This window comes from Pelodiscus sinensis, chromosome 3 (assembly GCF_052426305.1).
Source record: "Pelodiscus sinensis isolate ZL-2025 chromosome 3, ASM5242630v1, whole genome shotgun sequence".
Taxonomy (NCBI): domain Eukaryota; kingdom Metazoa; phylum Chordata; order Testudines; family Trionychidae; genus Pelodiscus; species Pelodiscus sinensis.
Genome location: NC_143054.1, coordinates 200,175,642 through 200,198,316, shown reverse-complemented (window position 1 = coordinate 200,198,316; position 22,675 = coordinate 200,175,642). Strand labels below are relative to the sequence as shown.

General features: G+C 63.5%; 2 protein-coding genes across 3 annotated transcripts in view; one reads left to right on the top strand and one right to left on the bottom strand.

Annotated features, from left to right (window-relative positions):
• The first annotated feature begins 4,433 nt into the window (after positions 1-4,433).
• Positions 4,434-10,374, top strand: GNMT (glycine N-methyltransferase). The gene is made up of 6 exons (XM_075925902.2): positions 4,434-4,677; positions 7,306-7,433; positions 8,087-8,200; positions 8,924-9,066; positions 9,574-9,695; positions 9,913-10,374. Exons 1-6 carry the CDS (start codon positions 4,472-4,474, stop codon positions 10,082-10,084), a joined length of 885 nt encoding a protein of 294 aa, XP_075782017.2. The 5' UTR covers positions 4,434-4,471; the 3' UTR covers positions 10,085-10,374.
• A 1,607-nt stretch (positions 10,375-11,981) lies between these two features.
• Positions 11,982-22,675, bottom strand: part of PEX6 (peroxisomal biogenesis factor 6) — a 28,673-nt gene continuing 17,979 nt past the window's right edge. Inside the window, exons 13-17 of one of the 2 annotated variants that reach the window (XM_075925900.2) lie at positions 22,564-22,672; positions 17,592-17,708; positions 16,565-16,642; positions 15,419-15,558; positions 11,982-13,246 (exon numbers count right to left, since the gene is read on the bottom strand). In XM_075925900.2, the coding sequence (XP_075782015.2) occupies positions 13,110-13,246; positions 15,419-15,558; positions 16,565-16,642; positions 17,592-17,708; positions 22,564-22,672 (581 nt within the window). In that variant the 3' untranslated portion in view covers positions 11,982-13,109. Of the gene's footprint in view, positions 13,247-15,418; positions 15,559-16,564; positions 16,643-17,591; positions 17,709-18,926; positions 19,127-22,563; positions 22,673-22,675 lie in introns of those variants that run through there. The other variant, XM_075925901.2, reaches the window with a different exon arrangement.

Here is a 22,675-nt window from a genome sequence, read left to right as displayed (position 1 = left end):
GAACCTGACTCCTAGGCCCCTATGGGGTTTATGAATTGACACCGCTCTAAGAATGAGGTTGTCCGACAGTGTGACTACTTCCCCTCCTGCAACGGAAGAAGGGGAGTTAGACGCCTGGGCGACTCAGTGCAAACAGAAGTCCCAAGACCGGGACTTGCTGAAATGTATCTGAGATGGCTGAAAGCAGTAGACAGTCTGGCCAATGAAAAGGCAAAGGCAGAGCTTAACAGCCCTCCTGCTCATCTGTGTCTCGGGAATAGCCTGTGCACGCTTCATGCTCTGCTACAGTCGGCCGAGAAATGGAAATTCCTTCCCCTGGAAAACTTTTGGGAGAAAAGTCCCGAAGTGGAACAAGCCAAAGCCGGATGTGTCAGGGAAAGGGAGATCTGGGAAAAATCCCTTTCAGAAGAACCAAACCGGACTTGTTTAAAAGCTTGTGGGACTGCCTGCCTGGAAGGCGCTAGGTGAAGGCCACCCAGTCGGCTAAACACTGTTTTGTGGCCCCCTTTCTAGACACGGGAATGTCAACATCTTGCGTAAGGGGACATGTCAAAAGCAGCCATTTGCCTGCGAGGCCTGTGTCTCCGCGCTAGAGCTGCTGGCAGGGCTAGAAGCACACCAAGTAGGTAAATACCTGCCATCAGGGCCACCCAGCTGGGTACGTGAGAAAATAGTTTGAAACCAGTAAAAGCAGAGCAAGGGGCAGTGAAGGCTTTGGAGGAAAGTCCAAGGGGAGGGACTGACCATGTCATTAGTGCATAAGATGATACGTACAGTGTGTAGCATAGATTGCTCACTTCTGTCTATAAATATTGGGGTACCACGACTTAACCCTTTGGCCGGCCTAGGGGATGATAGTATGGATTTCACCCGTCCATTGTCCTGGGTATAAATACAGAGGGGCCCGGAGGCCATCTGGCTACTGACAACCATTAAAGTACTTCGTTCAACAATAAAGCTGGCGCAGGTGCCTTTGTATCTTACCTAAGGCTGGGGGCTCGTCTCCCTGCGCAGAGCTGGTGCGATGCACTGAGGGAGCCTATGAAAACGCAGGCAGCTGAGCGCTTATCATCCCGGGCAGAGCAGGAGAGCTGCCAGGACCCCACACCAGTGAATGCTACATTTACTGAAGCGCTGTCCTGCCCTACTACATCCCCCTTCCACGAGTGCCCCATGCCTGGGTCTTCTAGCTCTTGTTTGCTAAGGAGACACACAGAGCCGGAATGGGGAGCCAGTGCTCATGCTGGTAGAGCCCTGAGCAGGCAGCTGGCCTAGTATTCCCACCCAGCCACCCCTAGGCTATGTCTACACTGGTGCCATCTTGTGCCAGAAATATGCAAATGAGGCTAAGCGTGGAATATCGCTGAGCCTCATTAGATATGCAAATGAGCCACCATTTTTGCAGAAGAGGCTCTTGCTCCAGAAGGAGCTGTCTACGCTGCCCCTTCTTGCACAAGAAAAGCCCTCTTGCACCATGCCCTTATTCCTGGAAATAATCAGCGTGGTGGCATTGTGCAAGAGGGGTTTTCTTGTGCAAGAAGGAGCAGCGTAGACAGCTCCTTCTGGCGCAAGAGCCTCTTCTGCAAAAACGGCAGCTCATTAGAGATGCAAATGAGGCTTGGTGATAGTCCACGCTTAGCCTCATTTGCATACTTCTGGCACAAGATGGTGCCAGTGTAGACAGCCCTAATGCGTCTCCAAAGCATAAGCCATGGGGCTCCCTGGAAAGGAAGAGACAGCTGAGGCTGCCGGGAGCGGAATGGGATAGTTCAGGAGGGTGGAATGAGGAGGAGAGGGAACCTCTGGGCCTCCGTAGCTCCCAGGCAACCAAGTGCCTCTTTGGACAAGACTCTGGAGGAGGAGGAGGCCGTAGAGGAGGCAAATGCTTTGTCTCTAATACAGAAACAGCAAAGAGCCAGTGTGGAACTGAAAGGCAACGGATCTAGACACCGGTGATTACAGAACCCGTGGCCGTGATTTCCACACGCCGCCTACCTGGATCCAAGAGCTCAGGCCAGGTGTGTCTAGTCTTTGTGGCCTGAGGGCCGAATGTGCTGTCCCGAAAAGCTCTGGTGCAATCCGCACTTTGAGGCTGGCTCTGTCCCTTCCCTTTCCGCTCCTGGACTATGTCTACACTGTGCATTGTTGTGCAATGATATATGCAAATTAGGTGCAGGGATGAATATTGCTGTGCCTCATTTGCATACCTAATGAGCTGCCATTTTGGGGGCACGGGCTTTTGCGCAAGAAGGATCTGTCTACACTGCTCCTTCTTGCACAAAAAAACCCTCTGGCGCAGAGCCGTTCGGCCGCTTATTTTCAGGAAGAACAGCTCTGTGCAAGGGGTTTTTTTGCTCAAGGAGGAGCAATGTAGACAGCTCTTTCTTGCGCAAAAGCCCGTGCCCCCAAATGGCAGCTCATTAGGTATGCAAATGTGGCACAGCAATATTCATCCCTGCACCTCATTTGCATATCTTATTGTGCACCAATGCACGGTGTAGCCATAGCCCAGGAGTGTCATGAAGCCAACCACCAATGGGCAGTTGTGCTGGGGATTTGCAGCGTGTGGGGCTGCTGTGTGTTGCCTGATGTGTGCACTGGGCCGTAACATTAGAGGACTCCGTCGTTATAAAACTAGACTGGCTTTTTTTATCAAGAGAACGATTTTTGTTAGATCTCTCTGCAGCCAGCATTGCAGCCCTGTGGGCACAGCCTGACTTCCCTTTGCCTACAGTCTGTGCTCCTCCCTTCGGTTTCCATGCAGGTTGCTGCAGGAGGGAAGCCTCCAGTGGCCCAGCCAGTTCCTACACCTCCCCCTGCAGCCCTTGGGGTATCTGACACGGGCAGCCGCAGAGTCCCTGCGGGGGACCACAGCAGAGTAGCCCAAGTTAGAGCCTGGTGGGTGACTAAGAACAAGGCGTATTGCTGGTAGTTGGTGCCACCGTGATGGCAATTTCTTGCCAGATCCTTGAGCGACCTTATTTATTGGGTACCTAGGTTTGGGGTCATCGTCTGCCATGAATGGTTTTTGTGTTCTGGTGGGTTGGGACTGGATGTAACCTCTCAGGGGAGGAGGGACGTGAGCCCTGGGAAATGGGTAATGTGCCAGACAAGAATGGTTACACATGCAGCTGGGGGGGGGGCGGGGGGTTGGGGAGTCGCTGCAAAGTTCTTCCCAAAGCCATACAGGCCCCAGCCCGCTGAAGCCATGTCTCCAGGAGGGGGCCAGTGCCTGCAGATCACCTCGTCCCGGCCCCTCACCAAAGGCCTACGCTGGAGCAAGGAAAGAGGGAACTAGTCAGCGGGCTAGTTGTGCTGTGAATCGGAACGCCAGGAAAAGCCCCAGTAGGGGGCTGGAAGGCTGGCTTGTCCCTAGCTGAGTCGGGGTGCTGGGGGTCCGGCCCGGGCACCGCGTCTCTGCTGGGTTTTCAGGGGTGCTGGGGGTCCGGCCCGGGCACCGCGTCTCTGCTGGGTTTTCAGGGGTGCTGGGGGTCTGGCCCGGGCACCGCGTCTCTGCTGGGTTTTCAGGGGTGCTGGGGGTCTGGCCCGGGCACCGCGTCTCTGCTGGGTTTTCAGGGGTGCTGGGAGTCTGGCCAGGGCGACGCGTCTCTGCTGGGTTTTCAGGGGTGCTAGGGGCCCGGCCAGGGCGACGCGTCTCTGCTGGGTTTTCAGGGGTGCTGGGGGCCCGGCCAGGGCGACGCGTCTCTGCTGGGTTTTCAGGGGTGCTGGGGGTCCAGCCAGGGCAACGCGTCTCTGCTGGGTTTTCAGGGGTGCTGGGGGCCCGGCCAGGGCAACGCGTCTCTGCTGGGTTTTCAGGGGTGCTGGGGGCCCGGCCAGGGCGATGCTTTGCTGGGTTTTCAGGGGGGTGCTGGGGGCCCGGCCAGGGCGATGCTTTGCTGGGTTTTCAGGGGGGTGCTGGGGGCCCGGCCAGGGCGATGCTTTGCTGGGTTTTCAGGGGGGTGCTGGGGGCCCGGCCAGGGCGATGCTTTGCTGGGTTTTCAGGGGTGCTGGGGGCCCGGCCAGGGCGACGCGTCTCTGCTGGGTTTTCAGGGGTGCTGGGGGTCTGGCCAGGGCGATGCTTTGCTGGGTTTTCAGGGGTGCTGGGGGCCCGGCCAGGGCGATGCTCTGCTGGGTTTTCAGGGGTGCTGGGGGCCCGGCCAGGGCGATGCTTTGCTGGGTTTTCAGGGGTGCTGGGGGCCCGGCCAGGGCGATGCTTTGCTGGGTTTTCAGGGGGGTGCTGTGCAAGGCTGCCCCCGCAGAGCGCGGTACCCGGTCAGGGCGGGCGCTTACTCCGGCCCGACGTCCCCTCTCCCCACGCGTGGGGTTCCCCCCCCCCCGTCCGTGTGCAGAATAAATGCGGGGGTGCGCGTGTGCACCAGCAGCAGGCGGCCCAGGCCGGCGCGGGGCGGAGCCGGGGGAGGCGGAGCGGGCGCCCGGGGGCCGGGCCGGGGCGCAGCGGGGCGGCGGCGGCATGGTGGACAGCATCTACCGGACGCGCTCGCTGGGGGTGGCGGCCGAGGGGCTGCCGGACCAGTACGCGGACGGGCGGGCGGCGCGGGTCTGGCAGCTCTACATCGGGGACACGCGGGGCCGCACGGCCGAGTACCGCAGCTGGCTCCTGGCGCTGCTCCGCCGCCACCGCTGCCGGGCCGTGCTCGACGTGGCCTGCGGCACCGGGTGAGCGGCCCCCCGCGGGCGTGGGACCCCCCCAGTGTGTGTGTCAGAGCCCCCCTACAGCCCCCGGTGCGTGGGACCCCCCAGTGTGTGTGTCAGAGCCCCCCTACAGCCCCCCGTGCGTGGGACCCCCCCAGTGTGTGTGTCAGAGCCCCCCCTACAGCCCCCCGTGCGTGGGACCCCCCCAGTGTGTGTGTCAGAGCCTCCCTACAGCCCCCCGTGCGTGGGACCCCCCCAGTGTGTGTGTCAGAGCCCCCCTACAGCCCCCCGTGCGTGGGACCCCCCCAGTGTGTGTCAGAGCCCCCCTACAGCCCCCCGTGCGTGGGACCCCCCCAGTGTGTGTGTCAGAGCCCCCCTACAGCCCCCCGTGCGTGGGACCCCCCAGTGTGTGTGTCAGAGCCCCCCCTACAGCCCCCCGTGCGTGGGCCCCCCCCAGTGTGTGTGTCAGAGCCCCCCCTACAGCCCCCCGTGCGTGGGCCCCCCCCAGTGTGTGTGTCAGAGCCCCCCCTACAGCCCCCCGTGCGTGGGACCCCCCCAGTGTGTGTGTCAGAGCCCCCTACAGCCCCCGTGCGTGGGCCCCCCCCAGTGTGTGTGTCAGAGCCCCCCTACAGCCCCCGGTGCGTGGGACCCCCCAGTGTGTGTGTCAGAGCCCCCCTACAGCCCCCCGTGCGTGGGACCCCCCCAGTGTGTGTGTCAGAGCCCCCCCTACAGCCCCCCGTGCGTGGGACCCCCCCAGTGTGTGTGTCAGAGCCTCCCTACAGCCCCCCGTGCGTGGGACCCCCCCAGTGTGTGTGTCAGAGCCCCCCTACAGCCCCCCGTGCGTGGGACCCCCCCAGTGTGTGTCAGAGCCCCCCTACAGCCCCCCGTGCGTGGGACCCCCCCAGTGTGTGTGTCAGAGCCCCCCTACAGCCCCCCGTGCGTGGGACCCCCCAGTGTGTGTGTCAGAGCCCCCCCTACAGCCCCCCGTGCGTGGGCCCCCCCCAGTGTGTGTGTCAGAGCCCCCCCTACAGCCCCCGTGCGTGGGCCCCCCCCAGTGTGTGTGTCAGAGCCCCCCCTACAGCCCCCCCCCCCCGTGCGTGGGACCCCCCCAGTGTGTGTGTCAGAGCCCCCCCTACAGCCCCCCCCGTGCGTGGGCCCCCCCCAGTGTGTGTGTCAGAGCCCCCCTACAGCCCCCGGTGCGTGGGACCCCCCAGTGTGTGTGTCAGAGCCCCCCTACAGCCCCCCGTGCGTGGGACCCCCCCAGTGTGTGTGTCAGAGCCCCCCTACAGCCCCCCGCGGGCGTGGGACCCCCCAGTGTGTGTCAGAGCCCCCCTACAGCCCCCCGCGGGCGTGGGACCCCCCAGTGTGTGTCAGAGCCCCCCTACAGCCCCCCGTGCGTGGGACCCCCCCAGTGTGTGTGTCAGAGCCCCCCCTACAGCCCCCCGTGCGTGGGACCCCCCCAGTGTGTGTGTCAGAGCCTCCCTACAGCCCCCCGTGCGTGGGACCCCCCCAGTGTGTGTGTCAGAGCCCCCCTACAGCCCCCCGTGCGTGGGACCCCCCCAGTGTGTGTCAGAGCCCCCCTACAGCCCCCCGTGCGTGGGACCCCCCCAGTGTGTGTGTCAGAGCCCCCCTACAGCCCCCCGTGCGTGGGACCCCCCAGTGTGTGTGTCAGAGCCCCCCCTACAGCCCCCCCGTGCGTGGGCCCCCCCCAGTGTGTGTGTCAGAGCCCCCCCTACAGCCCCCCGTGCGTGGGCCCCCCCCAGTGTGTGTGTCAGAGCCCCCCCTACAGCCCCCCGTGCGTGGGACCCCCCCAGTGTGTGTGTCAGAGCCCCCCCTACAGCCCCCCCGTGCGTGGGACCCCCCCAGTGTGTGTGTCAGAGCCCCCCCTACAGCCCCCCCGTGCGTGGGACCCCCCCAGTGTGTGTGTCAGAGCCCCCTACAGCCCCCCCCGTGCGTGGGACCCCCCAGTGTGTGTGTCAGAGCCCCCCTACAGCCCCCCGTGCGTGGGACCCCCCCCACCTGTGTGTGTGTCAGAGCCCCCGTGTGTGTGGGACCCCCCCCACCCGTGTGTGTCAGAGCCCCCCTACGTGGGACCCCCCTGGGGGTGTGTGTCAGAGCCCCCCTACAGCCCCCGTGCGTGGGACCCCCCTGGGGGTGTGTGTCAGAGCCCCCTACAGCCCTCCGTGTGTGGGACCCCCCCGGGTGTGTGTGTCAGAGCCCCCTACAGCCCCCGTGCGTGGGACCCCCGCCACCTGACAGCCCATACCTGTGTGACCCCCCTCAGCCCTCCCCCACTGTATGTTTGCAGGAGCTCCTCCAGTGTGTACGCTCCCTGTCCAGCCCCATCCCTGCGGCGGGTGCGGGAATCCCCTACTTCATAGGCAGGAACGCCTGGGTCCCTTCCTGCCCCATGTAAGGGTGGGCGCCCCAAACACCCCGCCTGTGTATGTACTGCAGTGCCTGGCTGTGAGACCCGTTTGAACCCCGGGGCCAGAGGGGGATGCTCTCAGCCCCCCTGGTGCCCCCAAGAACTTCAGGGGCCCGTTGCATGTGATCTGTGCGATGCCCCTGGCGTGGGCCCACAGGCCCCCTGCACCGTGTGGCGCCCGGTGCGCCCTGCGCGTGGGTGCGTCACGCTCTCTGCCTCGGCAGGGTGGACTCCATCATGCTGGTGGAGGAAGGGTTCAGCGTGACCAGCGTCGACGCCAGCGACAAGATGCTCAAGTACGCCCTGAAGGAGCGCTGGAACCGGCGGAAGGAAGAGGCCTTTGACAAGTGGGGTAGGCGCAGCGCCTGGGGGGCGTGCGTGGCCACGTGGCACCGGCTGGGGCGTCCACCCCTGGATTGCTTTGGGGTGGGGAACGGGCCAGGCGAGGCCTGCGTCGTGTCTTATCCCGACGCCACAGATACGCCTTTCATTTCCCTGCCGTGGGATCGGCAGCAGGTGTTCCCTGCGGTGCACGGCTCGTCCCGCGGGGCGGGGCGCTCACACAGGCTGCAGCGCTGGTTTTCCTGTGCTGCTGGCTTCCCAATGGGAATAGCCCCCCAGCCCCCTCAGCCCCCCGCGGTAGCGAGTGACCCGGCTTTGGCCTTGGTGGTGCCGCTCCCAGATGACTAGTGCCTGGGGGCGCCCTTGGAAGCGTGTGTGGGTCTGCGTGTGCGTGCGTGTGGGTCTGCGTGTGTGTGGGTCTGCATGTGCGTGGGTCTGCATGTGCGTGGGTCTGCATGTGCGTGCATGTGGGTCTGCATGTGCGTGGGTCTGCATGTGCGTGGGTCTGCGTGTGCGTGCGTGTGGGTGTGCGTGCGTGTGGGTCTGCATGTGCGTGGGTCTGCGTGTGGGTCTGCGTGTGCGTGCGTGTGGGTCTGCGTGTGCATGCGTGCGGGTCTGCGTGTGCGTGCGTGTGGGTCTGTAACCAGCTCTTGTGTGGCGCAGTCATCGAGGAGGCCAACTGGCTCACCCTGGACAAGGACCTGGTGAAGCCGGCCGACGGGTTCGACGCCGTCATCTGCCTGGGAAACTCCTTTGCGCACCTGCCGGATTTCAAGGGTGAGCCCGGCCAGCTTGCGGGGCCGCCAGAGCCCTGAGAGCCGGACACAGGGAGCCCCCCATCCCATGGACTGCTTGGGGCCATGCGGGGGGGTCAGCGGGGGGGCAGGTGAACCCCAGGCTGAGGCAGCCCCTCCCAGCTAAGCCCAGAGCCCCCCCACCACACGGCTGCCGGCCCCCCCATCTCAGTTCCCCTCCCTCAGCCCCAGAATGCCTGGTGGGTCGCGTCTCTGCCCCCAGAGCGGGGCGCTGCCCCGGGGAACAGGAAGAGGCCTGGGGGCAGAGCTTGGGTAGGCCACAAGGCAGCTCCGCTTTCCCCTGTGCCCACCGCCCCTGGATGGCAGGAAGCCAGTTCCCAGCCCCGGTGCAGGCTGGCCGGAGCCCGCCAAGTTCCCCGCTCCCGAGGGAGAGAAGAGCTGGTTCCTCCTGGGTTCTAGGGCTGCTCTAACTTGCCCTGTGCTGGCAGCCCAGTATGGCCAGTCTGTGCCGTGCACACCAGCCACCCCGCACTCCCGGCTGTGCCTGCTCCCCTTTTCCTGGATGGCTGGTTGGGGCTGTGCCGGGGCCCACCTGTCTCCAAAGGGGGCCTCAGAGACCCCCCCCCATGCTCCCCACCCTCTGTCAGCCCCGCTTCAGGACAGCAGGATGCCAGGGCGGTGGGGGTGGGGGACGGGCTCCGGGGCCTCGCTGCCGGGGGTGGCTGAATCCTGCCCCTTCGCCTAGGTGACCAGAGCGACCACAAGCTGGCCCTGAAGAACATCGCCAGCATGGTGCGACCGGGCGGCCTCATGGTCATCGACCATCGTAACTACGACTACATCCTGGCCACGGGCTGCGCCCCGCCGGGCAAGAACATCTACTACAAGGTCGCTGCCCCGGCCTCCCCGGGGGGCTGCTCTGGGGGGCCCTGGTGCGGGGAGAGGGTCTGACCGGCCCTCAGGGATGGGGGCGAGGGGGGCAGCTCTGGCTACCCAGGACAGGGTGTAGGGAGGAAGTGGGGGGCCTGGGCCGACGTGTCATGGGTGTGGATGGAGCGGAGGAGGCTGCAGCAGGGCGAGGGGGAGGCTATGGAGGGGGAGCGTGGCCGCTCGGGTGCAGCCCCGGGTGGAGGCGCCGCTGGGCGCTGCGCAGACCAGCGCAGGAGAGCAGGTTGCAGGGGCGGCTGGGGAGCGGGACGAGGCACCAGCGCGGCTCTGGGCCAGCAGGTGCCCCCCACAACCTCCAGGGACGTACGTGAGGCAGAACCAGCCGGGCCGTTGGGCCTTGCCTGTGTAGAAGAGGAACGGGGGGGGGGGGGGGGGCGGCTAACGCCTCCCAGCAAGCCTGGGGCAGTGGGCGCGGCGGCGGCGGTAACGTCTCTGCGCCTCCCCCAGAGCGACCTGACGAAGGACATCACCACCTCCGTGCTACTGGTGAACAACAAACCCCACATGGTGACCCTGGACTACACCCTGCAGGTCCCGGCCCAGGCGCCAGAGGAGGCCTCAGAACTGAGGTCAGTGCTGGCTGGGGGGGGGCTGAGCCTCGTGGGCACAAGGCGTCTGGGCACAGGGTGCACCCAGCAGGCCGTGTCCCGCGTTGCCCGGCGGGCGGCCTGGCTGCGGCCCTGCCAGCCTCCTGCTGCTCGCAGCAAGCGCCAGGTGGGGTCACAGGGGCGCCCCTCCTCAGCGCCTGCCCCAGCCCCTCAGTGCGTCCCTGCTCCTGTCTTCCAGCAAGTTCCGTCTCTCCTACTACCCGCACCGCCTGGAGGCCTTCACGGAGCTGCTGAAGAGCGCCTTCCAGGGGCAGTGCCAGCACAGCGTGCTGGGCGACTTCCAGCCCTTCCAGCCCGGCCAGGCCCACACCCCCTGCTACTTCATCCACGTGGTGAAGAAGACGGGCTGAGGCGCCGCCCAGGGCTCCCTGCGCCGCGGGCCGTGCTGCGCCTCTGGTCGCGTGGACGCTTCTCCAGCTCCCCGGCGGCACGGCTGAGGGGCCTCGGCCCCGGGAACTGCGTGAGGCCGGAGGAAGGCGCTGTGGCTGGCTAGACGGGCCGGTGCCGCTGGTCCCGCTCTGCTTCTCTCGCTTGTCACTCGGGCTGCATGGGGGCGGGCGGGTTCGACTATCTCAGGGCTGTTGTGGGCTCTCCGGGCCCGTTGTGGGGAGAGGGAAACACGGCTCGTGGTGAGATCCCAGTGCGTGTGCCTGCGTCTCTGTTCTGCGGCGGGGAGGACTCTGCGGGTACCGCTCACGGGGATCTCTCGCATCGCTGGACCAGCTTAGTACCTGTCCTGTGCTCCAGCTGGGAGGCAGGGCCCCTGTAGCCCGGCACAGCTGAGCGAGGGGGCCAGCTCGAGCTGGGAGGCCGGAGCGCCGCACCCACTGGGCCATTGCATGCCCATCGCTGCAGATTGGGGGGGGCGAGGTCCCACAGAGCTGCCACTCTGCGCCCCCACCCCCACAGGGCAGCAGGGTCCTAAGCAGGGTGTCGAAGTGCAGTTGTGGAGCCAGGGCAGCAGGGCCTCTGTGAACCACCCAGCTCTATGGGCCCAGGGCCTGCCCCCTTCCGGGCACAGCATGACACTCCCTCCCCTGCAGCCCAGGCGGCTGGGAGAGCGGGGTTGCTCTGGGAAGGAGGAAGGATGAGGCCCTGGCCCAGGGGCTAGCAGCTGCTGGAGCGTTTCACCCCCTGGGCAAGCGGCCGGCTCTAGTGTCAGGCTCCCTGGCCGGGGGGGCGGGGGGGTCTGTGGGCAGGTCCCCCAACACCCTGTGAAGGGGGCGGCGCACGGCTGGAGCAGGAGCAGCCGCATGGGCCGAGCAATGGGAGAGCGAGACGCGGATGGCGTAAGGCTCACGGTGGGGAAACCATGGCCAGCCGGTTTCTGTTCCTCCCTGGCTGCGTGTCCGGGCAGAGCTCCTCTGGGCGCGGGCTCCAGCGACAGCCTTGCGGGGCAGTGGGCACGGGCCGGGGGTCTCTGCTCCGTGGCCGGGTCCCTTGTGACCCGCAGCCCATGACCGTGGGGCTCATTGTGTCCCCCGGAATTAGTTGCTCCCCAGGGCTAGTCGTCCCTCTGCAAGGCTGGGGGAGGGGCCTTTAGAAGTGGGCCGGCTGCCACCCACCCACCCCTGGGTGTCAAATAGAGCAGGGCGGCCGCTCCAGGCCTTGCCTGCCAACAGCTCGGACCTGGCCTGGGAAGGCAGCTGCTGGCCCAGGCCCTGGCCCTGAGATCCTGCCCCCGGGCAGGGTGCTGAGCTACCCGCAGCGGGGCTGTGGGAACGACGGGGATGGTGGCGCGCACTTGGCCAGGGCCAGCCCCAGGCAGGGCTGGGGAGAATGGCAGGCGCTGCTCATGGGGGCAGGGGGAGGGCAGCCTACTCCTCACAGGGAGGGGTGGGTGCAGCCCAGCCCAGCCCCTGCCCAGGGCAGCATCTGGGCCACTCTCAAGGGCTGTGCCCAGCACACTACCCCTGGGGCTCCTCTCCCTGGCAGCCCAGCACCAGGGAGTCAGGCACCCCAAGGGGAGGCTGCTGGGCGCCAGCTCCGAGAAAGGCGGCTAAGAGCTGGCAAGCTGGGGCCTGCTGTGCTCTGAGGGGAGCTGCTGGGCACAGACCCAAGCTCCCCGCCAGGCCCGGGAGACGCTGCCACTGCAACCCACTCGCCCTTGGCCAGGGCCCCGTGGGGGCAGCGCCACGGAGCAGGGCTTGGCAGGAGGGCACAGGCTGACTCCGCACGCCCCGGCCAGCTCCCTGGGACGCCTGGAGCCAGACGCTGCCGCCGGGTCAATAAGTGCCCAGACGTGGCCAAGACGAGCAGGCTCTCCCCTTTATTTAGAAAGCCCCTGTACAGTATTTACAGCCAGGGCCGGTCAGCCCCTCACACTGCGCCGCTTCCCTGTGTAGTGCCTGTGCTCAAACCTTCCAGCAGCCTCTTGGGTGACCCAAGCGTCTCAGGCCCCCACAGCCTCCCTGCCCTGTTCCTGGCTGCCCGAGGGACGGGGAGCAGGCAGCAGGCCCCCCCCATGCCCATCTGGCTACAGTGCCACGTGCAGGCCTCGCAGGCGGCAGGAGCGCCCCTTCCACCCTCCAATGGGCCAGGGATCATGCTGGGCTTGTACCCAGCGAGAGGGGAGTGAATCTCCCCCCAAACCCGTACAGCCCCGCTCCTCGGGACAGGCCCTGGGACCACGCGGGGGCGTCAGGCGTAGCTGCTCGACAGGGCCCAGTTCTGATACTTACAAAGCCCCCATGGCCCCCCTCCCCCTCCTCGCCTCTTCCCAGAACCGTCCAGCTCCCCTGGGCTCCCTGCCACACGCCCTCCTCGAGGTGACAGCGCCCCGCTGCTGCGCCCAGGGAGCCACCCGCCCTGCTGCACCATGGCTCACAGCCCAGGGACAAGCAGTTGCTGGGGGGGATCCCACCCATGGAGAGAGGGGAAAGAGCCCTGGGGAGCACAGTCCATACAGAGCACAGGGTCCAGCCCAGCTTCTGCTGGGAGGCCATTTCCTGCACCGAGTCACCCCCAAGCCTGAGACTAAGGCAGCTGCTACTTCACCTGCCCCAGGGCAGCTCTGGGGAGGGGGAGGGGACAAAGCACACCTGGGCCCAGAGCCATCCCGCGGGAGGGGTCACAGGACAATCCGGGACCCGTGCAGGGTCTTCCAGGGCTCGGGCGTTTCCTCTCCCCCGTGTTCCTCTCCCCACTGCAACGCCCCTGCCTCATCCACCAGCTCCACAGGTGGGATGGAGGCGTGGCAGGGAGGGGCCAGGCTGTGGCGCAGGTAGGAGGAAGAGGAGCACGAACCCCAGCGTGGCTGCCGCCAGCCTCACCTCCATGGCTAACTGCTGTGCCACGTCCACGAAGGGGGGCCAGGCGGCGCCGACCCTTCTGCCGCTCGGACCGCGCCGCAGCAGCTGCAGCTCCCCCATCCCACTAGCGGGCAGCACACTTCTGCTGGACGGCGCTGTAGCGGAGCAGCTCCTGTTCCGACACGGACGGCTGCAGCCTCCGGGCCGCTAGTGCAAAGTCCTCCATGGTCACGACGAGATCCGAACTCTCCGTGTCCAGCCCTGGGGAGCAGAGGCACATGGGGAGCTGCCCCGGGCCAGGCAAGACCTGACTCGGCACCAGTTGGTAAAGGCTCCCCTATTGCCTGCACTCTGCCTCCAGACATTCTCTCCCATTCAGAATCGTGGCTTAGCAGAAGCCACCCAGCCTAGGAACCTGCCTTGCGGGGGATGGGACACTTCCCCAGAGGGCAAAGGGCGTCCTGCCGTGACTGGCAGGGGAGGTCCCGGAGCCCCGTATTCTGGAACTCGGTGGCTACGTCTACACTGCAGGCTTCTTGTGCAAGAACTGTTTCGCACAAGAGTTCTTGTGCAAAAGCTCTTACGGAACAGCGTGTCCATGTGCTTTTGTGCAAGAGTGTCCATGGCAGCGTGGACACTCTCTTGTGCAAGAAAGCTCTGATGGCCACAGGGCTTTGTTGCGCACGAAACCCCTGTTGCACGTCCACACGGTCTTCTTGCACAAGAGGGCTTGTTCCTCGTGGGGAGGGGAATAACTCTTGTGCAAGAAGCCCTCTGTTCTGATGCTTTTGTACATTTACTTGCACAAGAACATGTGTGCAGTGTAGGCTGCTTCACAAGTTTTTGCACAAGAATGGCCGTGCTTGCGCAGAAAGCCTGCAGTGTCGACGTAGCCCGTGCGTACGGGCGACTCCGCTCTGTGATTTCTAGCCATCAAACAGCCTGAAACCCTGGCACCAGTGCTGCCTGCAGGCTCCGAAATCAGAAACAAACGAGAACCCTCCAGCTCGTTTTCTTACAGCCCAGGCCTTGGGGGGAGGAGCCGAGTGACTGTGGAATGCTGAGAGCCAGCAAACCTCTGAACCCCCCGGGCCCATTCACACGGGTGCTGCCTGCCTGCCAGAGCGCGCAGGGGACAGCTCGTGCCTCTCGCCAGCCGCCCTTTCCACGTTAGCCTTTCCCAGGGAGAAGGTGCAGAGTGGTGGGTGACAAGCACAAAGGGGGGCAACAGCAGAGCACAGAGACCACCTCATAGGCTCCCTGTAAGCCGGGCACTCGTGCGGCCACCAGAGCTGCACAGCTGATCAGCAGGGCGCCCGCAGCGAGGGCTGTGTTTCTATGGGGGGTGCACATTTGCACCTGCTTTGGTGCCCAGAACATTTTATTCCCCACGTGCACGACGCCTACGCTGCCTCTTTTCTGCGGAAGAGGCGATGCAAACGAAGCGCTCATTAGCAACTTCGCGCACTTCATTTGCATGTTCTCTTCCGATGCTTTTTGCAGAAGAGTTTTTTGTGAGGGGAAAAGAAAAGGCAGCGCAGACGGGTCCATTTTGGGCAAAAAAACCTTTTGCGGAAACTGAGAACGGGACTGTTCTCAGAGCCCGGTGCCAACCCATGAGTGCGCGGCGGCCTTGTGCCGGAGAGCGGGAACAAACAAGCCAGCGAGCGCCAGGAGGGCAGGGCAGAGTCCATCTCCAGCCTCGTTACATAAGGCCTGTTGACGGGTGGTACAAGAGCAATTGGCCGGAGGGAGAAAACGCCCATCGCCGGGTGACCAAGCACAGCCAAGGCCAGGTGCCCTCCCACTGGCTGTTTGCTGCCTGCGCTTCGGCCAGTCAGGAAGGCTGGTCCCGGGCTCGCCCCACAGGCTGGCGCCTGGCCCCCCTGTCCCTGGCTAGAGCATTTTCAGCCTCAGGCTCGTGGTTTATTGTCTCCCGCGGCCCCTCTTCCCTACAGCCTGTTGATAACACTGGGAAACGCAGCAGCCCCCGAGGAGTCGGATCCTGGAGGCGGAGGCTGGGGCAGACGGGGCAGACAGGCCGCGCCGATGCTCCCATCCCACAGACGGACGCTGCGGTGCCTCGAGCTGCGTGACGGAGCTGGGATTTGGACACGGGGGTTCCTAGCTCCCAGGCCACGGCTCTAACTAGTGGACAATGGTGCCTCTCCACGGCTTCTGCTGGCCTTGGCGTGTGCAATTCCCCCAGCTCGGTATCCCTCGTGAATGTCCCCAAAACGCCCACGGGTGAAGAGACCCGACCCCCCTGGTGTCCCCTCCCGAACACCCTTCCCCACCACCCCACACAGCTCGCTGCCCTTCCAGCCTCTCGGGGAAGCCCCCGGGTCTGGTTCCGCATCACTCCCCTCTCACGAGCTGGGGGCTCAGCTCCTCTCCCGCGACTTTGACCTCCACGCAGCGCCAGGTTCCTACCTTCCTCGATCCAGTCCACCTTCCGTTTGACGGCGCCCATCATGGCGTCTGCGCAGAGCGCGTACAGATCTGCGCCCGTCAGCTGTGCGGGGCACTGCTCGAGGACCCCGGCGAGACTCACCGAAGGGTCCAGTTTGAACCTGCCAGGAGGGGAAACGCCCGGCAGTTAGACCCACTGAATGCAGCCAGTGGGCTCTGCCATAACCACGGCACAATCAGCCTCTGCCACACGCCTGGCCTGCTCGCTCACCACTACACGGGAATCTGGCTCCCGCCGGGCAATTCCCACCTGTGGATCGGGCTGCAGGCTGGCTCCCGGCTGCATGCGCCTCCCAGACAGCAGCTTCCGTAACTACCCCCTTCAAAGTGCCCTCCACCGCAACAGGCCCACGCTCCCTCCAGCCACACGGCCAGGCTGCCGCTCGTAGGCAACGCAGCTTAGCTTCTCCAGCCAGCGTGTGCCTGGCCTGAGCGGGAAGGCGCAGCAGAGATCGTCCCCAAGCCGGAGGGGGAACTAAGCCCCCTCCTCACGGGTCAACGCTCAGCTGTACGCCCTGGAAAATCCCCCGAGCGCGATGGGAGGCCCACAGCCCGGACTCCCTGGCGCCTGCGCACAGCGGGACGAAGCACTGCCACGTCACAACCCACAGCCTCCATAGGGCAGGGCGTGGGGCCTGGGTCACAGGGCTAGCACCGCAGTCCTGCCAAGGCTCGGGCCCTGAGTGCAGCTGCCTTACACCCCCACACGCCTCTTTGGCCTCAGCCAGGAGGGGGCGGGCATGAAGGGGAGCCTGGAGCTGAAGAGGCGGCGGGAGCTCATCTAGGCCCAGATGGAGTCAGGGCCCAGCTTTGCTCCAGCCCTCAGCTGCAGGGCTTTCCTGCCCCGGCCCCCCCGCCTCTGCTGGGCTGCAGGGGTGTCTGCCTGGCCTGCTGCCAGCCAGCCAGGCCAACACAACCCCCAGGGGGTAGAGAGGGAGCAGTGCTGCCCAGTGAGCCCTGGGCTCCGATTCCACCTCTGCCCGGGCGCCTCTGTGCTCCAGCTCCAAAGCCAGGAGACCGGGACTAGTGCGAGCTGCCTTCCGCTCTGCCCGCTGGCGAGGCTGCCAGCCCGCCCGCCCATGCCCACACGGCCAGGCACACACTCACTTCCGGGTGATGGCGCTCAGCACCCGCAGCTGAGACTCCCGGTCCTCGTTCATGCCGACGTAGACCAGCTTGTCAAACCTGGCAGGGCAGGGCAAGAGCCAGTCAAGGAAAACCTACGTCAGCAGCCAAGCAGACAGCCCCTCCTCTGCCCCCAGGGCCCTCTGGGGGGGTCCCTGTAACCAGTGTGGCCAGCTGGCACTCTCACGCTGAGCTGCGGGGACACTACTGGCCTTACAGCACCCGATCTCAGCCTGCCCCGCTGCAACAGCGCCATGAGCCAAGCGCCAGCCGAGGTGGCCAGCTGCCCCCCCCCCCCTCCAGCTCATGCCTAGGAGAGGAGCTGCGCAGGACCCTGCAGCAGCTCCACGGAGGCTGGGGAGCCCCGCACACCAGGGCGAACGCCCCAGGCTGTGTCTGCTCCCCGTATGCTGCCAGGCGAGTCCGAAGAGGCAGGAGGGCAGCAGGAAATCAACTGCCCCCATGGTCCCCACACGGCAGCCTTCAAGGGCTACAGTCAGCACTGGGACGGTGTTGTGCCGGGCCCCGCCACACACAGACACGGGCCCTGCCCAGAGAAGTCTGCAGCGTAAAAGCGACAAGCGAACGTAACGTACCACAGGAGGGAAAGGGGCTGGGTGATACGGGAACAGTGACACAGGCTGCGCTTGATCCCTCAGAAGCCCCACAGCCGCTCGCCCCGTGGGCCCAGAGCCTGGGGCACCGCCCTGGGAACAGCCCCCCAACAGCCGCTCGCCCCGTGGGCCCAGAGCCTGGGGCACCGCCCTGGGAACAGCCCCCCAACAGCCGCTCGCCCCGTGGGCCCAGAGCCCGAGGCGTTGCCCTGGGAACAGCCCCCCAACAGCCGCTCGCCCCCTGGGGCGAGAGCCCGAGGCGTTGCCCTGGGAACGGCCCCCCCAATAGCCACTCGCCCTGTGGGCCGAGAGCCTGTGCTGTGGCCTGGGGAGCCCCCTGCCACACGTGGGCAAGATCCGATTGAGCGTGTGCCAGCGAGCTGCGAGCCGCACACCTGCCAGGCCGGAGCAGCGCTGGGTCCAGGAGGTCAGGTCTGTTGGTGGCGCCGATCACAAATACGTCTCTGGTGGAATGAAGCCCATCGAGCTCTGCTAGCAGCTGGGAGACGACCCTGCCAAGGGCAAGAGAGGAAGGGGAAAGGGATGGACACTCAGGAGTTACTGGGAATCCCACCGGGTCGGCGCTGCAGGCCTCAGCTCAGACCAGGCCCCACTGCACCGGGCACGGCGCAGACTCGCTGCAGGAGACAATCACTGCCCCACGTTTATAAAAGCTAAACAGACGAGAGAGAACGTGTAGTGTTGTGGCTCACCCAGCAGCATGCCTGCCCAGCCTGCACCCAGCACCTACAGCGTGCCTGCCCAGCTGCCCCAGAGAGGCACTACCTGCCCCTCTTGAGACCCACAAGCGTATCTAACAGTGCACAGCCCAAGACCAGCAAGAACACAAGTGGCCTTGTGGTTAACGCACATTCCTGGCTCTGCCAGACTCACTGTGTAATCTCAGGAAAGCCCCTTAATCTCTCTCAGCCTCCATTCCCAATGCTGCCCTGCCCCCCAGCATGTGGGGAAGATACACACTGGTGTCTGTGAAGTGCTCTGGTGACGGGCCATAGACAGACAGACACACATGTCTGTGGATCATGTTCCCTGCAGAGATGTTTACGAATCACAGCTGAGAGCAGGAAGAAAGCCAATGTGCCAATAGTTAAAAAGGGTAAACAGGAGGCCTGGGTAATTATAGCCCTGCCCGCCTGACATCGATCCTGCGCTAGACAGCAGACTGGCTGAGACGGGACTTGAGTAATAAAGAATTAAAGCAGGGTAAGATCATTCATGCCAATCCACATGGCTTTATGCAAATTGGATCCTGCCAAACGAGCCTGGTATGTGTTTTTGGTGCGATTATACATTGGGTTGATAAAGGTAATACTCGTCACGGCGTTCAGTCAGGGATCGGCACTGCGGCACGTTTAGATTAACAAGCTAGAATGACAGACAGATGAAATGCTGAGAGGTCTCAAACAGTATTTGTAAACATGGAGGCTACATCTAGACTGGCATGATTTTCCGGAAAGGCTTTTAATGGAAAAGTTTTCCGTTAAAAGCATTTTTGGAAAAGAGCATCTGGATTGGCAGGACGCTTCTTCACAAAAGCACTATCTAGATGCGCTTTTCCACAAAAAAGCCCCAATCGCCATTTTCGCCATCGGGGCTTTTTTGCAGAAAACAAATCTCAGCTGTCTACACTGGCCCTTTTGCACAAAAGGGACTTTTGCCTGAACGGGAGCAGCATAGTATTTTCTCAAGAAGCACTGATTTCTTACATGAGATCGTCAGTGTTCTTGTGGAAATTCAAGCGGCCAGTGTAGACAGCTGGCAAGTTTTTCTGGAACTTTTTCGCGGACGGAAAAGCGGCTGATTTTCCGGAAAAACTGGCCTGTCTAGACACAGCCGGAATCATTATCGAACGGGTGCATTTCCTGTGGGACTGGCTCGTGGCCCCTGGGTTATTTCACATTTCAACCATCTGGAAGAAAACAGCATTATCGCTGACAACGTTTGCAGATGACACAAAAGCTGGGGAAGTGGTAAAAAACGCAGTGGACAGGTCACTGATTCAGAGTGATCTGGGTCGCTTGGTAACCTGGGCAGAAGCAAACAATACACCTTTCGATGGGCTAAATGTAAGGGTACGTCTAGACTACAGAGCCTCTAGACTACAGCCAGTTCTGTCGACAAAGCAAGCCGCTTTGTTGACATGACAGTGCAGACACAAAGGACAGTGTAGATGCAATAACGCCTTCTGTGGACAGAACCCTGTTGACAGAAGGTGTTATTCCTCCTAGAATGAGGTTTTCAGCCGTCGACGAAACTGCCGAGTTCTGTTGACGTCATGTCGACAGAACTCGACAGCAGTGTAGACACAGGTGTAGTTTTGTCGACAAAACCCTGTAGTCTAGACACACCCTAAGCGTCTACACCTTGAAGCTGGGACCCTGGAAAAGCTTTGGGGGTCACGGTGGATAATCAGCGCTCAGTGCCACTGTGGCCACAAGGGCTAATGGGTCCTGGGAAGCATCCAGAGGGGAATTTCACGCCGGAGCAGAGAGGTTATTTTACCTCTGCCCTTGGCACTGGCACCAGTGCTGCTGGAATAGCGTAGCCAGGGCTGCTGTCCAAAGCACAAGAGGGATGTTGATAAATGGCAGAGGGGCGAGAGAAGAGACACGGGAATGATCGCAAAGTTAGAAAACCTGCCTGACCGCGATGCAGCCCCGGCTCCCGATCTCTGTGCGTGTAACAAAGGGCAAGGGGTGAGTGGATCGCGGGGGGGAAGCATGTCACAGTGGGCTCTGCAGCCTAGGAGACACAGGCGGAGCGTGATGCAGGGACTGGCAATGGAAGCCAGACAAAGGCGGTGTACGTGTACCAGGGAGAGGAAGTGGCGGGTGGCGTCTCCTCCCTGGCAGGTTTTACCCCAAGGCTGGGTGTGTTTCTAACACTCTTCTCGCGGGATTATTTGGGGGCAGGCCTCTGGCCTGTGCTACCCAGCGGGTCAGACTCAACCACCCCCAGGGGCCCGCCTCACCTTGGCATTGATGAACCTGCCCCGCGGGGCGCTTGTGTGCCGTGAGCTCGCCGGCATGGCACCACTGTCAATCAGACCACGTGCACCTCGCGCCACAGGTGGGCTGTGCAGGCAGATGCAGCCGCAGCAGCCCTGTGGATACCCTGCTGCGTCTGTTCCAGCCAACAACCTCTGCTCCTAGGCTCACAAGCAGAAGCCAGACACGGGAAGCTACCCTCACCCTGGGGCTGCCTCGTCAGGCCCAGCCCAACCCAGCCACACCTCCTGCAGAGCACTTCCAGTTACCCCTCCCTCTGCCCCCTACACTGTCAGAGCCACCTGCTCCCCCCAGGCCTCCTGCCGCACCCCGTGGCAGTCAGGCCTGCGCTTGCCCTGCTGACACGTGAAGGGTGCACAGTGCTGCTCACAGCGATCCATGCCCTGACGCGCTTCCCAAAGGGAAAGAGACAGGACAGGGGCAGGGGGTCTGAGCTCAGCAGAGGGGGCTGTGGGGGCCAGGACTGTGTCTTCCTACATCTCTGCACAGCAGCCTGAAAGCTGCCCCCTACTGTGGCCTGCCTGGGTGCGAGCCCCGAGCACACAAATAACGCCCAGCAGCGAGGAGGAAATGGCAGAACAGTCGGGGGGGGACAGACACGCCCATGGCAGGCAGGAAACGGGTGAAGCTGGCTCTGCTGTTTCAGTGCGCTCATTAGTGTCACTGTCGTTCCTCAATGACCCGGGCGAGGGATGGACTGTGCCCTCGGCAAGTTCGCGGACGGCAGGAAGCTGGGAAAAGAGGCAGAGACGCTGCCTGCAGCCCATTGGGGTCTACGTGTGGCCCTTAAGACACGTTATTTACCCTTGCCCACGTGCAGGGCTGCCCGGTTCCAGTGGTTTCTGTCCACTTCGCTTTTCTCCTCCCAGCACTGCTCAGTGACACACACAGCGAGGGCACGTGACGCGAGGGGTGTGCTGACTGCACACAACACAGGCTGCGAGAGCCGGGCGCTCCCCCTGCATCCAATCACAGCGCTGCCACGGGCCAGTGGGCACCCCTGCAAATCCCAGGTACACGAGCGCCGTAGCAAAACTGCCCTGTCCCGGGAGACCGGCTTGGTTATGACCCTGCGGCCCATTGAGACGAAGGAGGGTCGCTCACGCAGCCTGCTGACCAGCCTAGATTGCCCATCGCTGCTCCAGAGCGACCTGGACAGATTGGAGGATCGGGCCAAAAGAAATCGGATGAAGTTCCACAAGGACAAGTGCAGAGTCCTGCCCTTGGGACGGAAGAATCCCAAGTATTGTTACAGGCTGGGGACCGACTGGCTACGCAGCAGTTTGGCAGAAAAGAACCTGGGGATTCCAGTGGCTGAGAAGCTGGAGAGGAGTCACCAGGGCACCCTTGTAGCCAAGAGGGCTAATGGCGTATTAGGGGGCATTAGGAGGAGCATTGCCAGCAGATCCAGAGAAGTGATTATTCCCCTTTACTCGGCTCTGGTGAGGCCACATCTGGAGTATTGTGTCCAGTTCTGGGCCCCCCACTACAGGAAGGACGAGGACAAACCGAAGAGAGTTCGGCAGAGGGCAATGACAATTATTAGGGGGCCGGAGCACATGACTTATGAGCAGGGCTCGCGAGTCCCGCTCGCCAGCCGCGCTGTCCGGTGTTCTGCACATGTGCAGATCGCCCGAACCCGGCTCTCGCGGGATGTAATCCATTCGCCACGGGCGACTGGATGACATAGACTGTCGAGCCCTGCTTACGAGTACAGGCTGAGGGACTGGGTTTACTTAGTCTGCAGAAGAGCGAGGGGGGATTTGAGAGCAGCCTTCAACTCCCTGAAGGGGGTCCAAAGAGGCTGGCGAGAGGCTGTTCTCCGTTGGGACGGGTGACAGAACGAGGAGCAATGGGCTCAAGATGCAGTGGAAAGGTCTAGGTTGGAGATTAGGAAAAACCATTTCATGGGGAGGGTGGGGAAGCGCTGGGATTGGTCCCTAGGGAACGGCTGGAGTCTCCATCCCTAGAGGTGTCTAAGTCCCGGCTTGACAAAGCCCTGGCTGGCCTGGTCCTGCTTTGGGCGGGGGGCTGGACTCCATGACTCTGAGGTCTCTGCCCGCCCAGGGGGTCTGTGAGTACTTGCCCCAGGCCCAGCACCAGGAGCGCCCAACCTCAGCCGGAGGCCCTTAGGACTCGTGACGATCAGCAGCAGACGAGGATGCTCCACGTGGTCTGAAGCCCGTGGCGGAGAACAAGAGGACTGGGGGGAGCAGAAGAGCTTGGGGGAGATTCTGCCACCAAGCTGGGTGCTGGGCTCTCTCACACGCCCCGCTTGTATCAAATCGCCCTGGATCCCAAGGTAGCTGCAATGCAGAAGGGCGCAGCGAGCACTCACCGGTCCATGACGCCGCCCGAGTCTCCGCTGCGCCCACGGTTGGGTGCCAAGGAATCCAGTTCATCAAAGAAGATAATGCAGGGGGCAGCTGCCCTGGCTCTGGCGAACACTG

Excerpts from the sequence above, each read along its gene's own strand:
- GNMT (XM_075925902.2), top strand. The coding sequence starts at position 4,472 with ATGGTGGACAGCATCTACCGGACGCGCTCGCTGGGGGTGGCGGCCGAG. Across the intron at positions 4,678-7,305 it reads GACGTGGCCTGCGGCACCGG|GGTGGACTCCATCATGCTGG; the intron begins GTGAGCGGCCCC and ends CTGCCTCGGCAG. Across the intron at positions 7,434-8,086 it reads AGAGGCCTTTGACAAGTGGG|TCATCGAGGAGGCCAACTGG; the intron begins GTAGGCGCAGCG and ends TGTGTGGCGCAG.